Source organism: Dasypus novemcinctus, chromosome 19 (assembly GCF_030445035.2).
Source record: "Dasypus novemcinctus isolate mDasNov1 chromosome 19, mDasNov1.1.hap2, whole genome shotgun sequence".
Lineage (NCBI taxonomy): Eukaryota > Metazoa > Chordata > Mammalia > Cingulata > Dasypodidae > Dasypus > Dasypus novemcinctus.
The window spans coordinates 21,703,001-21,717,462 of record NC_080691.1 but is presented as its reverse complement, the minus strand read 5'-3'; the positions used below and the strand labels follow the sequence as shown (position 1 = coordinate 21,717,462).

At 43.5% G+C, this 14,462-nt stretch overlaps 1 protein-coding gene across 1 annotated transcript; it reads right to left on the bottom strand.

Moving 5' to 3' along the window:
• Positions 1-2,522: 2,522 nt before the first annotated feature.
• On the bottom strand, positions 2,523-9,732 carry ERP29 (endoplasmic reticulum protein 29). The gene is made up of 3 exons (XM_004448186.5): positions 9,392-9,732; positions 5,153-5,291; positions 2,523-3,326 (listed from the first exon to the last, which is right to left on the bottom strand). Exons 1-3 carry the CDS (start codon positions 9,533-9,535, stop codon positions 2,824-2,826), a joined length of 786 nt encoding a protein of 261 aa, XP_004448243.1. The 5' UTR covers positions 9,536-9,732; the 3' UTR covers positions 2,523-2,823.
• Positions 9,733-14,462: the final 4,730 nt, after the last annotated feature.

Sequence of the window (14,462 nt, the reverse complement as noted above, 5' to 3'; positions counted from 1 at the left end):
TTGTGAATTTAAAATTTTTATTTCAAGGGCACCAGTCTTTTTTGTTGTTTAAAAGTAGCATCTTGCATACTAGCATTCATTAATTCAACAAATATGCACTGACCATATACCATGTGCCAGATCCCATTTTAGGCTCTGCCACTATGATGGTGAATGAGACCCTATGTTATCCTAGGTAGTGGTGGTGGAATGGGGGGGAAGAGATGACAGAAATGACTGTAATTCAGTTCTGCTAAAGAAAATAAGCCACAGTAAGTGCCTAGAGGGTCACTTCATTAGGTCATGAGAGGATCTCTCAGATGGTAACATCTGACCTGAATGGTAACGAGTCAGCCATGGAAAAAGGAAATCAAGTACAAGGGCCCATAAGGCAGAAAACTGCCTAGCATGTTTCCAGAATGAAGGGAGGTGGGAAGGGTAGTTTGAGATAGGAGGTGTGATGGGGATCAGATGAGCCAAGATCTTGTATCTGGGAAAGTAAGGAAATTTTACTCTAAATTATAGTGGGAGTTCCTGGAGGATTTCACTCAGGCAAATGACATGATTTTTATCTTGGACCCATAGGCTGAAATTCAAAATTTATCCAGATACACTGATAGTGAAAATAGAAGCAGTTTGTTTTTCCCTACCTAGTCATTTCTGTCTTGTGATATTAAATCCCTTTCTTGAACACTGGAAAAAGCCAGTTTCTGCATGCTCTTTCAGTTATGAATTCACTCCATCCCAACATTGTTTTTTCCCTTAATGAAAGGTGGGTGGGTACCTGGATATACCCCACTACCATTCTTACTTTCCCCATAGGAGGTACTCAGATCTATACTTTTTCAGGATCCCTGTTTTCAGATGCTGTCACTGTCTTGTTGCAGACACGTATTTCATAGTGACATTTATAAGGCTAGCTACCATGGGCCAAATTCTTACAAGTGATTTGTGGGGTCCCTATAGCAGTTTATGCTACAGGAGCACATAACTTTCCTGCATCCACCAGCTTCTATCATAAAGGGCCCATACAGTGTGTTGTTTTATATATGGGAAGAAATTTATTTGACCTTCCCATATATCAGGACGTATCAGGGAAGACTGAATTTTATGTGGTATATGTAATCACTTCAGGCTCCACAAACTATTAGCAGAGGACCTATCTTTAGCGGAAAGTATTAGACACAAGGAGCTTCTGACAGATGGATGTCTTGCCCTGACCCTTAGCTCATTTTTCTTTTTCTCTTTTGGAGGTGCTGGGGCCAGGGATTGAACCCAAGACCTTGTACGTGGGAACCAGGCACTCAACCACTTGAGCTACATCTCCCCTTAGCTCTTTTTTTTTTTTTTTTCAACTCAAGACTAGGCTTAAAATTAACGACATCCAGCCTGAGCCTTCCCAAGTCTCAGCCATGGATGTATTAGCACTTTCCTTTCTTTCATTCCTCTCACAAATGAGAAAGATCAAGATTAGGTCACATTCAGGGACTATGGATGTATTTAGTCCTTTCCCTGACTACCATTTGACTTTTAATTTAATTTCCATGAAACTGAATAATTTGTTCTTTGGAAGTGACCCTGTTTAGTATAAAATGAGATAAAATCGAACAGCTATATCAAGTTTTCCAATGGGAAGCATCCAAAAGGATTTCCTAAAAATTTCTATTAGAAGTGAAATAATGAGAAGGGGAAATATCAAAATTGTTGGACTAAAGTTGTACAATATAATATAAGCAGTTAAATCCTTGCAGGCTGAGAGCAAGTGGGTGGTTAGGTTTGAACATATTTTACCCAGCTTATTTTAATTAGCCACAGCTATGATTTTTTTCCCCATCCAATTCAACACATACACCTGCATTTTTTGTTTCCAGTGACTCTAAATAGTAATCTGACTGAAATGGAGGAAAATAACAGTTTAAGATTTCATTTGCCAATTCTGTTCAACTTAAATTTCTTTGTCCAGGTACAATGAAATATTTCCAAACTAAATAGGAAAGTGAAGATATCATGAAGCTTCATCAGACATCTGTTAGAATTGCTGGTAACTACTCCTGGAAACAGATCCGAAAATCAGTACAAGATTCTCCATTCTTTGCTTTTTTAAAATGGGTACTTAGAGAGTAACAGTGACATATGAATTTTTTTTAGATGGAAAAAAAATTTTTTTTTTTTAAATTTCAGATTAGACTATCATTTTGCTATCTAAATACAACTTTTTAAAAATCACCAAATTTTTTCAGTAAAATAATTTGCTTTATGTTTTTCATGGAGTATAGAAAATAATTATACCACAGCATCAATGCTGCCATTTAATTTAAGGGCCAGAAAAGGAGCAACCCAATTTACCACTCACAATCAATCCAAGTCTGTTGGGGGCAAATGATAAAAGGTATGCCTGCAGCAGTTTTCCCACTATCACCAGGATAGTTTGTTACCCTGGAAGAATAGCATCCAAACCAGTTAAGATCCAAAAATAAACTCAAAGAGGAAAGCAGGTTATAGGTCAGAGCACAATTTGAAAAAGAAAACCGAATGGCTTCAGGTCCACTTAACCAAAATGCTAAAACTTTAATCACATCAGAATTATACCTCTCAGGGACCTAGGCACTATACTCTTCATAGCACCAATTCCTTTTTGAGGGGGAATTTCACAAACTATCTGAGTAAGTGTTCCAGCTATCCACCAAATCTGCTATAGATACGTCCTAAGCATGGTCACATCAGCATTAACTTCTGGGCATACCCAGGGCTTAGATTTCTGGGTAATACCAGTTTTTCCACCACTCCAAGAGGGTCTCACAGCAAGCATGTGACTCTCCATCCCCATCAAATCATGGAGTGCCTCTAAAGTTCCTCCTTTTCTGCCTCCTTCTTCTGGAAGGCAGTCAGGATGTTTAAACTCTTCTGGAGCTCCTCCTTCTTCCCATCACTCATCTTGTTCTTCTCAATCAGCTTGGTGATCCTGTTCATCTCTGATGCTGGGAAGTCCTCGCCTTGGTCTAAGACCTTGCCCATGATCTTCAGGTATTGCTCAGCCCATTTCTTCTCAGTCTCCTTCACACTCGCAAGGTTGTCCTGCCCTCGCTTCAAGAGGGCCTGGCGTGTCTCCCTGTCAGAGGCTTTGATGAACTCCCCAGCCAGGATGTCATATGCAGGCAGGCAGCCAGGCATACCCAGGTAGACCCCTTGCCCTTTAAGCCAGCGTTGGATGGCTCCAACCTTAACTGCCCCACTGTACAGGACTGGGTTCTCAAAATCCCCATCCTGAAAGAGGTAGAAGATTGGGTAGTTCTCTTTGTCCAGCTTGTATTTCTCACCCAGCTCCATGTTCAGCTTGTCACCATAATCTGTGAACAGAAACAAGACATGAGGAGCAAGACCATGGGGAATTCAGGGCAGGACATTGTTAACGGTTTATCTGCGCTAAGGGAAAGAAGAATCTTCTTGGTTGGGTGATGGCTTGCAAAGTGAAGACTAAACATACAGGCCTCAGTTTGAATCCCTCCCATGTCACTTTCCAGCTTTGTGGCTTTAGTTGAGTCCTTTAACCTCTGAACCTCATTTTCCTCACCTACAAAATGAGAATTCTTCTGAATATTTATTATATGCTCACTATGTACTAGATACAGTTCTAGGTGCTGGGAGATCTAGTTGTAATTTAAAAGTATCTTTTTTGTCTTTATTTTTAATCAAAGGATATCAAGCTCCCTTCCCTCAAGGAGCTTACATTCTTCTAAGGGAGCTAATAAATATATGAACCTAAGTGATTAGTGCCATGATAAAAATAAAACGTTGATGTGAGAGAACGACTGGGTAAGAAGGCCCACTGCAGATAGTCATGGAGGGCCCTCTGATGACATGAGCCAAGGGATCTGAATATCATGGAGTTGGCCATATGATGAGCCAGGAAGAGTGTCTCAGGCAGAAATGCCAAGCTGGCTGGGGCTTAGTGAGAAAAGGGAACATGTGGTAATGAACGTAGACCCTACCATCTATCGTTTAGCAAAGGCTACGGGGAAGACCCAGTGAGGGAATGTATGTTTGTGACCTGGCATAGAGTTAAGTGCTCAGTACATGGTAGCTGAAGTTACTATCTGTTACATCCTTCCTAAGAGGCAGTAGCAGTCCAAAGGGCTGATGCTGTGATGACTGGTTTCTTAGACCTTGCCAGGAAAAAATGGCCAAGACCACCTATTACTGGGTAGTTGTATAGTAAAGTCTGAGTTTCCAATCCTGGTTCTGTCACTTAACAGCTCTGTTAAGAAGCATCAGTTTCTTCATTTGAAAAATGGGGGTAATGGTACCATTGTACTTCCTTCATAGAGTTGTTGCAAGGGTGACTCCAAGGGAGTTGACTCAGTGTAGAGTGAAAATTGACTGACTGCTTTGGAGAGATGCCAACTGAGGATGAGTCTCACAAGCTTGCTAGGAGAGTGAGGCATCCTGGCTGGCAGGAAGCTGAGGTAGGTAAGAATCCACTGCACTTGGGAATAAACACTTAGGTGGAGGTCTGAATGAGTCCCTTCCTACCCATGGACTGAGACAGGTGATCTAAGCACCTTGAGCATCCGTTTTCAAGTAGAAAAGGAAGAAAAAATGTGCATCTCTTCTCAGGCAGGGTTCAAGTGAAGATTAAAAAATGCAATAATGTCTGTGTAAAACTATAAACCACTAAATAAATGTTGGTGACTATTTAATTAGAGTTGTTACCAAGGTTGAGAGTTGTCCTTGCATCAGTGGCGACATTGGTGGATTTGAGCCAAAGCCAAAAACTCTAGGTTTGTAAAAAAAACTGAAATGCAGGGGTAAGAAGTGACTATGGCTGTTCTCCAGGAAATATGGCATTCCCTCTGACCACAGTCCCCTGCAAGCAAAACTCAAGAGTTCTCATTGTAAAATTAATGTTAGGCTGGGGTGGGAGGTGTGGGGTGAGGGGTTCCCTCACTTTCAGGCACCCAAGGCTGAGCTAAGGTTCCATGCTCCCATATCTGTTCAGGCTAGTTATTGTGGGCATCGGACTCCTTGAGCGGCCACAAGCCCATGAGCCCATTTACACTCTTCATGGGCGGTTCAGATGGAAAGATACTGGGTTTTCTCCCTGCAGGCAGGGAAACAAATCCTAGCTTCCTCCCTCTCTCTCTGCCCTCCCCATTTGTCCTGGACTTGTCCATACCTGAGATCCCCACCTCGGCTACCAAGAGATCCTCGTTGGAGGCGGAGTTTTCAGCCAGTCGCTTGAACTCATCCTGCTTCTCACCATAGGGATACTGGGTGTCAAACTTCACCAAGACGAACTTGCTTTTGGGAATAACCTGAGGGCATACACAGTTGAGCAAGGGGCGGGGTTCCAGGAAACTTTGGGGTTAATTCCTGTTCCCAAAGGGGTCCCTCTTTAAGAACCCAAGCCCGTGAGGGAAACAAACTCTCACAAATTAATATTCATTCATTCATCCACTGAGTCTTTGAACAATCCAGTGCTGCTATGTCCATTCCACTAGGTACTTTTTCAGGCTAATCAAGGATACATACAAACCCTGTCCAGAGAAAACAAAGCTGCAGTCTTCTCTAGTAGTCATTTTAGCAAAGGCTGAGGAGACCCCAGCACATCCTATGTCAAACTCCTGTCCTGCTCACCATCCATCCCAAAGGAATTGGCACCATGGACAAAACTATGGCTAGGGCAGCCCAAGTTTAAACTAAGCAATTTCAGCAGGACTGAAAGGAAATTGCCTAGGGGCCACACTTGGGAAAATGTCCCTTCCCTAGGCCACAGCTCCCTTTGGTTAGATCTCTGTCAGGACCAAGAAATTATTTTTTTAAATTGTGGTAAAACTCACCATTTTAAAATGAAAAATTCAGTAGCATTTAGGACATTCACAATGTTGGGCAACCATCACCACCCAGCTCCAAAACATTTTCATCACCCCATACCTTATTAAGCAGTTCCTCTCCCTTTTCTCCTACCGCTCCCCATCCCCTGACAACCTACTTTCTGTCTCTATGGATTGGCCTGTTCTGGACATTTTACATAAATGGAATCAGACCATATGTGGCCTTTCTTGTCTTTCTTTCCCTTAGCATGTTTTTTAATTTCATCCATGTGTAGCATGAATCAGCACTCTGTTCCTTTTCATGGCTGAGTAGTATTTCATTGTATGGATAGACCACATTTTGCTTATCCAGTCACCCACTAATGGGCATTTGGTTGTTTACACCTTCGGCTATTATGAATAATGCTGCTATGAACATTTGTGTGCAAGTTTCTGTTTGAACACCTGTGTTCAATTCTTTTGGGAATATACCTAGGAGTGAAATTGCTGGGTCTATGGTTATTCTATGTTTAACTTACTGAGGACACCCAAGGACTTCCTTTTGAGGCTCCCCCAACACACAGATTTTTAGGTAACAAACTGGTTTTAGTCAATACTATTACCTTCCCCCTTCTCCCATAACTTTTTGTTTTTCTAATCAAAGTGATCGCTGATGGTCACCCCAAGCTGACATAAATCCAGCTGAAAGCAAAGAAACAATGTTTTTGTCAGTCTTTGTTCCTTTACTGTGTACTGTTATCCTTTTAGTTTTAAGTTTTAAAAAATATTTAACACTGCCTAGGAACACAGGGAGGAGAAGCCACCAGAATACATAATCTTTAAGTGGTCACTGACCCCAAAAAAGTCTGAGCTCTGAAGGCCTAGGAGCTGGGAAGACTTAAAATATAAATCAGTATAAATCAGGTCACTTCCCTCTGGTCCAACTGGCCTTTAGTTCAACAGGCAAAACGTGGTCCCAGTTCACTGCCTTCTCATTTGCTGCTCCTGTTGGCTAGCATTCCCTTTCTCTAGATCTTACCATGGCTGTTTCTACCACTAAGATCTCAGTGCAAGTGTCCCTTCCTAAGGGAGAGGCCTCCTCCAATGATTTATTCTAATACTGCTTCATTTCCATTATACTCTATCACATTACCACACGTATTTTCTTCACTACATGAATCACTCTCTGAAATCCTTGTTTGTTGTCTATCTATTCCACTAGAATGTACATTAACGAGAATAAGAACCTTGTCTGACCTGTTTTCTGCCGCATCCCTAGTGCCCAACAGTGCCTGGCATGTGGCAGATGCTCCAAAAATATATGGTGAATGCAACTCCAGCAACCTTTGGTAGCAGATTCCACGTGTGCAGGGGGAAAAGCACAATACAGGATCTGTACCTTCAAGGGGCCTATACTCCTATGATGGAATCACACAGAGATCTCCTAGTGAAAGCCTTGAGTGTCCTGCATCTTTTACCTTCACCATTCTTAGACACCACTGTGAGGTAGGATGGTTTTGAATGACCAAGCATTTGTATAAGGAATTTATTTCTTGTTCTTTACTCAGTCTCTTAATTGCTTCAGAATCTCTCTCCTAATCCTTGAAGAACCAGCTCCATTGTTACCTATACGTAGGCAACTTGCTTCTTCAAAGTAGAGATTTCATCATCCATTCAGTCAGTAAAAAGTTACTGAAGGCCTATCATGTGCCAAACACATTTCTAAGTGCCAAGAACACAGCAGTGAACGAAACAGACAGACTCTCTTATTATATGGAGCTGGTATTATAATGATGGTGAAGGGCAAGAAACAACAATCAAAAAGTAACACTAGGAAATTCCTTTTTTATTCAGTGGTGACAAGTGAGAGTGAGATCTGAAAAGAGACTGGAAAAAAAAGTTCATTCAACAAATTATTTATTGAGCACCTCCTACCTGACAGGTAACTTGCTAGGTTGTGAAGAAATACACAAGGTACTTTTTCACAAGCATATAGTAGGCCAGTGTGGGAAGTAGGAAAAAAAAAATCAGCACCAAGTGCTTGTTAGAGATATAAAACAGGGTAATGTGATAAAGTGACTGGGATCCAGGAGTAATTCTGAAGAGATGGCATTTAATCTAACTTTGAATGGTAAGTAACCAGCCTTGGTAAGATTGAGGCAAAGCATGTTCCAGGCATGAGGAACAGCTTGTGCAAGGCGCCAAGGCAGTAGCAAGCTAGGAATATTCACAGGACAGAGTTCTCTGGGGCTGAAGCCAAGAGAAGTGTGTGTGGGGGGGGAGGAGGGTAGGTAGTGGACAGGAGATGAGAGAAAGAATAAAAACTCCCAGGTGCTCCAGAGTGACAGCTGGGAGACCAGTGAAAAGACTAACCTGGAGAAGCATGAACTGATTAGGAAATACTGTTAACTTTCTGGTGGGACGTGTCCCTCTGAGTCACAGGTGATCTGTGGTGTTATTCAGTTCCCAGGACTGCCGTGGGGGTTGGGGAGGGGCACTTTACCAACAAAAGCCCCAAAGCACAGGTTGCTGTGGGGTGAGCCTGACAATGAACTAGTAAATACCAGCACTTCTAAATTCTTCAAACTTTGCCTTGAAGTAGAGATACCTAATCCACCACAGGAAACTTAAAAAAAGGGTAAGTTCAACTACTTGAGAAAGGTTTAAAGCTCTACTTCTTGGTTTCATTTCCCCGCAACGGGTACAAAATAAGAAACAAAATGATTGCCTCTTTCTCAACAAGCAGCTTGCTCAAGTATTGGGTTAATTCAAAGCTGCTAGGGAGCCAATGTGGCTCAAATGGTTCAGCGCCGGCTTTCCACATATAAGGTCCCGGGTTCAATCCCCGGCGCCGTACCTCAAAAAACAAAAACAAAAACAAAACGCCAGAGGTTCTGTGAGGGCAGGTCAAAGGCGAGAGAGTTGGGATTGCAATGTTGCACTCAGCCTTGAACACTTCCAGGTTCCATTAACCCAGGCCAGAACCCAAATTTTAGAAGGGGAGAGAGGTAGCAGTGGCAAATCTTTTCGTGCCCCGACCCGATCTTATTCATTTTGTTCCCCGCCGAGTAACTAGATCGAAGCTTATTCTTCGCTTGTGCTTTACAAAGACACGCAGGCTATTCGAACATTGTCTCCATATTATAAAGCAGGCTGTTGCAATTCTTCCCAGGGGAAAGAGAGACACATGAATGCCTGCATACACATCGAGTTTCCCCCGCCTTCCTTTTACAACAGCCAGGAGTACAGTGCTGTTAGCTTCGCACTGCCCTCGGGGCTCCCACTAGGGACTGGAGGTTTGGGTCTCGCCCGGCACCGCCTACTCTCCATAGGTGAAGGGAAGGAGCACCCAGTTTTCCCCAGCGGTATTTCCGCAGCTTGTCTGCAAAAGAAAGCAAGTATAAATGCTGCAAAGGCAAGGGTGTACGGGAACGCAGGAGAGTGTATGTCCACCAGGCCCAAAGGATATGGGAAGCCCCGAACAACTTGGGACCACCGACCACCACCTGCTACCAGGCCTCTGTTCCCCGCGGCCACCACGGGTGCACGCTCCCCGGGCGCTCTGGCTGCACTTGCGAACGCCGTCCTCCGGCCCCCATTACCTTGTAGAAAGTGACTGTATCCAGGGGAAGGGCGCCCTTTGTGTGCAGGCCGCTGCCGCCTTGCGGTACGGAGAGAAGCAGGAGGCCCAGGAAAAGGGGAAGCAGCGGGTAGAGAGAAGCGGCACGGGGCGCGACGGCAGCCATAACGCCGGTTCCGCGGAGTCAGAGCCGGGAAGACTGTGCAGAAGAAAGCCGGGGGTCGGGGGTCACGTGTCTACGAGGGCGGGCTTTAGCGCGCGCACGTGTAACAGCCAGAGGGGCTCGCGCCCGCCCCGTGTGAGACCCAGCATGGAGGAGGGCGGGGCAATGGGGCTGCCGCGCGCGCGCACTCAGGGAGTCTCGCGCGGGCTCAGAGAAAAAAGGAACCACGTGACGGGGGTGGGGCGGGGAAATGGGACTTTCGCGCACGCGCACTCGCTGAGGCCCTTGGCGGACTAGCCGCGTTCCCGTCCTCCTTTGCGTGAACGGAGGCGCGAAGCCACTGTCTTGGGGTGTTGTCGCTCCCTCTACGCTGTTCTGACTTACCGTCGGGGGTGACGAGGCCTGCCATCATTTCTGCCCGCCTTTGGTCCGTCAGGCAGTGGGTTGGGACCCGCTACAACTCTCGGTCAGTCTGTTAAGTCCAGCCCCTGCCCTCAGTCAGACTTTGCGACTCTCCCAACTCGTTTAGCCCACTGTTACTTACCCTGTCAGTCGGAGACTGCCACTGCCCTTAGCTAGGCAGTCAGTTCCATTACTAACTTGAGTTGCTTAGTCAGACTCAGCTTTTCAGGCCATGTGTCAGGACTGCCCCTGCCCCCTGCCCATCTGACAGTCCCACCGACTCTGGGTGAGTGCCTCGGCAGGGAAGTGCCAGGCTCCTAGATAAACAACTTTTTAGGCTTTACTGAAAGCTGATTACCCACCCAGCCATCTTCTAGGCTCCAGGAAGATTTTTTTTTTAAGTGTTAATAATTCTATTAAACAGGTAATTAGTTCACTGCCTACCTTTGTTGCAGCAAAACCAGAAGTACTGACCTGTAGAAGAAACCCACAACCGGCACTCCAGAGAGATGAACAGTTTTATTATGTGTGGGCCCAGAGGAGAGTCAGGCTCCAAATTCTGAGCCCCATTTTTCAGTTTTAATGGGTTTATATACGATTTCAGGTGGGATCAGCATAACTTTTGCTCATTGACTAACTTGTTGCTAGGCAAAATTTTGCAAGCAGGGCTACAGAAGCAGAATGCAGCTGCAAGGCTATGCTTTTGCAGGCCGATTTACAGACGCAGGGGCAGGAATTACTTGTTAGGTATCTTCCTGCTCAGCCATGTTTTCACAGGCTGATTTACAGAAGCAGGGGGCAGGAGTCATTCACTTGATATCTTCCTGCAAGGCGGTGTTTTCACAGGCTGATTTACAGAAGCAGGGGCAGGAGTGACTTGTTAGATATTATTGTAAGTTTATGCTTTTTATTTCTCAATACCTTATGCGAGATCCTGGTTTTGCCTCTGGGAATATAGAATAGATAAGAACGTGACAGAACTCTATGCTGAAGGAGCTCATATCACTGAGGGAGAAGATACGGGGATAATATTAGAACCAGTGCAGTATAATGTTCAGAAGTGTCAGAGAAAGTTATAGATAGGAGATGACTCTTGAGCTGGCTCTCAAAAGAAGAGGAGGCATAAGGTAAAGAGCAAAGGGCATTTCTAGCAAGGGGAACTGGCTGAGATGGATCTGTAAAAGTAAACTGGGGCAGCTTCAAAAAGCTCTTGTCAAGCTAAAGAATTTGGATATTATGCTGAAGGCAAAAGAAAGCTATCGGAAGGTTTTAATCAGGACAGTGACTTAAGATTTGTGTTTTAAAACCACTCAGGAATTAGGGGAATGGATTGGAAGGCTGAAGGTAGAGGGGCTAGTTAGTTGCAGTATTCCAGGTGAAAGAGATTAAGGTCCTGCAATAGGATATCAATAGTAGGGATGAAGAATAAAGGATCCAGTTGAGAAACTTTTGTAGGGTAGAATTCACAAGACTTGAAAAAATGGATGCAGGGGCAAGAGACACAAGATTTGAAAAAATGGATGCAGGGGCAAGAGATTAAATTATGTAGTGCATTATAAAGGACAGCACCGTAGTTAGTAACCATTTATGTGTCCATTATATGTGTATGTTTGTGTATATAAAATAAAGAGTCATCAAAGATAACAAAATCAAATCTTGGGCAACTTTTTTGGTTGGATAGAGATTTTAAGAGGGGTGCCAATGCAAAATATCAGAAACCTGTTGGCTTTTATAAAGAGTATTTATTTGGGGTAGAAGCTTCCAGTTACAAGCCTAAGGAGTCCAGCCCAAGGTTGCTTTCTCATCAAAGTCTTTTGCCACATGTTGAAGCAAGAAGGCAGGCAATCTCTGCGTGGTCTCTCCTTTCTTCTTCCTCTTAAGGCTCTATGGGCCCAGCTTCTTCTGATCTCAGCTGTAGGCTGGCATAGAGCTGATCTCTCTTCCCTGAATTAAAGTTCTGTCCTCTGCCGTGACTATGGCAATCAATCTCTTCCTATGTCTTCTTTTGTGTGTCTTCTTGAGTGGGTGTGCGTTTATACTGGCCTGCCAAGGGGGTGGGGACTCAACCCTGAGTCTCACCCTACTCATGTGATGGAATCAAAGCCCTAATCTTTTTAAATTTTTTTATTTTTTATTACATTGTCTTTTTTCTTTAAGATCACAAAAAAAAAGTTATATTAAAAAATATAAGAGGTTCCCACATACCCCACCCCCCACCCCCCCAATCCTCCCACATCAACAACATCCCTCATTGTGGCACATTCATTGCATTTGGTGAATACATTTTGGAGCACTGCTGCACTGCATGGATTATAGTTTACATTATAGTTTATACTCTCCCCCAGTACCTTCAGTGGGTTATGGCAGGTTATATACTGTCCAAAATCTGCCCCAGCAATATCATTTAGGACAACTCCAAGTCCCAAAAATTCCCCCACATCATATCTCTTCTTCCTTCGCCCTGCCCTCAGCAACTACCGTGGCCACTGTCTCCACATCAATGATACAATTTCTTCATTTGCTAGAGTCACAATAATCTATAATAGAATACCAGTAAGTCCACTCTGCTCCATATTGTATTAATCCATCCTGTAGATCTGGGGTTGTTGCTGTCCACTCCATCTCTATATTGAGAGGGCAGTGCCCTAATCTTAAGAGGTAATTTAATGGAAGACATCTCAGCTGATCTTAATACAGTCAAAGGGTATTACATTCAGAGGAATAGGTTTGTTTACAAATATAATCTCTCTTTTTGGAGTTCATAAACAATCTCAAACTGCCACAAATATAATCTCTCTTTTTGGAGTTCATAAACAATCTCAAACTGCCACAGATATTTACAGGGAAGTGTTCTCTCTCTCTCTCTCTCTCTCTCTCTCTCTCTCTCTCTCTCTCTCTCTCTCTCTCTCTCTCTCTCTCTCTCTCTCTCTCTCTCTCTCTCTCTCTCTCTCTCGGTTTATTTATTTATTTATTTCGATCCCCTTACACCCCCACCCCTGTGTCTATTTGCGTCGTCTTCTTTGTCCACTTCTGTTGTTGTCAGCGGCACAGGAACCTGTGTTTCTTTTTGTTGTGTCATCTTGTTGTGTCAGCTCTCCGTGTGTGTGGCACCATTCCTGGGCAGGCTGCACTTTCCTTCGCACTGGGTGGCCCTCCCCACAGGGCACACTCCCTGCGTGTGGGGCTCTGCCACGCAGGGACACCCCTACGTGGCACAGCACTCCCTGCGTGCATCAGCACTGCGCATGGGCCAGCTGCACACGGGTCAGGGAGGCCTGGGGTTTGAACTGCGGACTTCCCATGTGATAGACGGAAGCCCTAACCACTGGACAAAGTCCGCCACCTGGGTTCCTCTCTTATTGGGTCTCATTTCTCTCCAGGCTCAGTTGCCCTGCTCTCTCCACAAGGCCAGCTGTAGAACATCAGGCAAATGGCTCATCTCTCTTCCCAGGGCCTCTTCTGTGTTCAGTTGAGCCTTCTCTCATTCCTCACTTATCTGGTTCTCTATATGTTTATTGACCAAGCTCCAGGATCAAACCTACAAACTCCCTTCTCTGCAGTGTGGTTTCTCTGTGAGTCTCCACCTACCAAGGGGATGGGGACTCAACATCCTACTGATGTGGCCCAATCAAAGCCTCAATATTTAATCAAGTAAAAGTGAAACCTCTGAATCCAATATAATCTAATATGCTCAGAGAAACCAGTTTACAAACAATCCAGTATCTATTTTTGGAATTCATAACCAATATCAGACTGCTTCAGCTCCCCATGCACTATATGAAGAGACATTTGTTAGATAATTCTATAAATAAATATAAATACCATTTTTTAAGTGTTATAAAGTATTTTCGGCAGAGAAAACAGCATGTGCAAAGGTTCTAAGGTGAGAAATAGCTTGAAATATATGAGGAACTAAAAGAAGTCCAATTTTAGTAATTTAGTAATTTTAGTAATTTAATTTACTTTTAATAAAATCATCATCACAGGAGGTTATATATGCAGGGATACTTATTGCAGCATTTTTTGCAGAGGAAAAACAAAACAACTGAAAGCAAACTGCATGTCTTTTATTAGAGGATAATATCCAATATTTATTGGATAAGTGACCTTATGTGGAATATGTGTAACTATAAGAATAGGTTAGAACTATTTCTATTAAAGTTGAGAGATATCTATGAAATAATAACTGAGAAGAGCGTTGTGTACAGAAACACAGTGTGATCCCATTTTTTAAAAAACCTACACCACCACAGCCATCCCTATATGTGTGTGTGTGTATGTGTGTGTATATGTTTGGATATGTTTTGGTGAGCATAGAGAAAGATTTGGAGAAATATATGAGGAATTTAACATGTTTGTAGTCTAGGGGAGTAGTGAGAAATAAGACTAACAATAAGAAAAAAATTGTCATGGGATAATGTTGAGCAAAATTGTATAATATTACAAACTAGCTGTGGAATTCTACAAATAAGTAAATACTGAATATGGGATAGAAAAGGATTCAAAGTAACATAGATAAGTGCATATT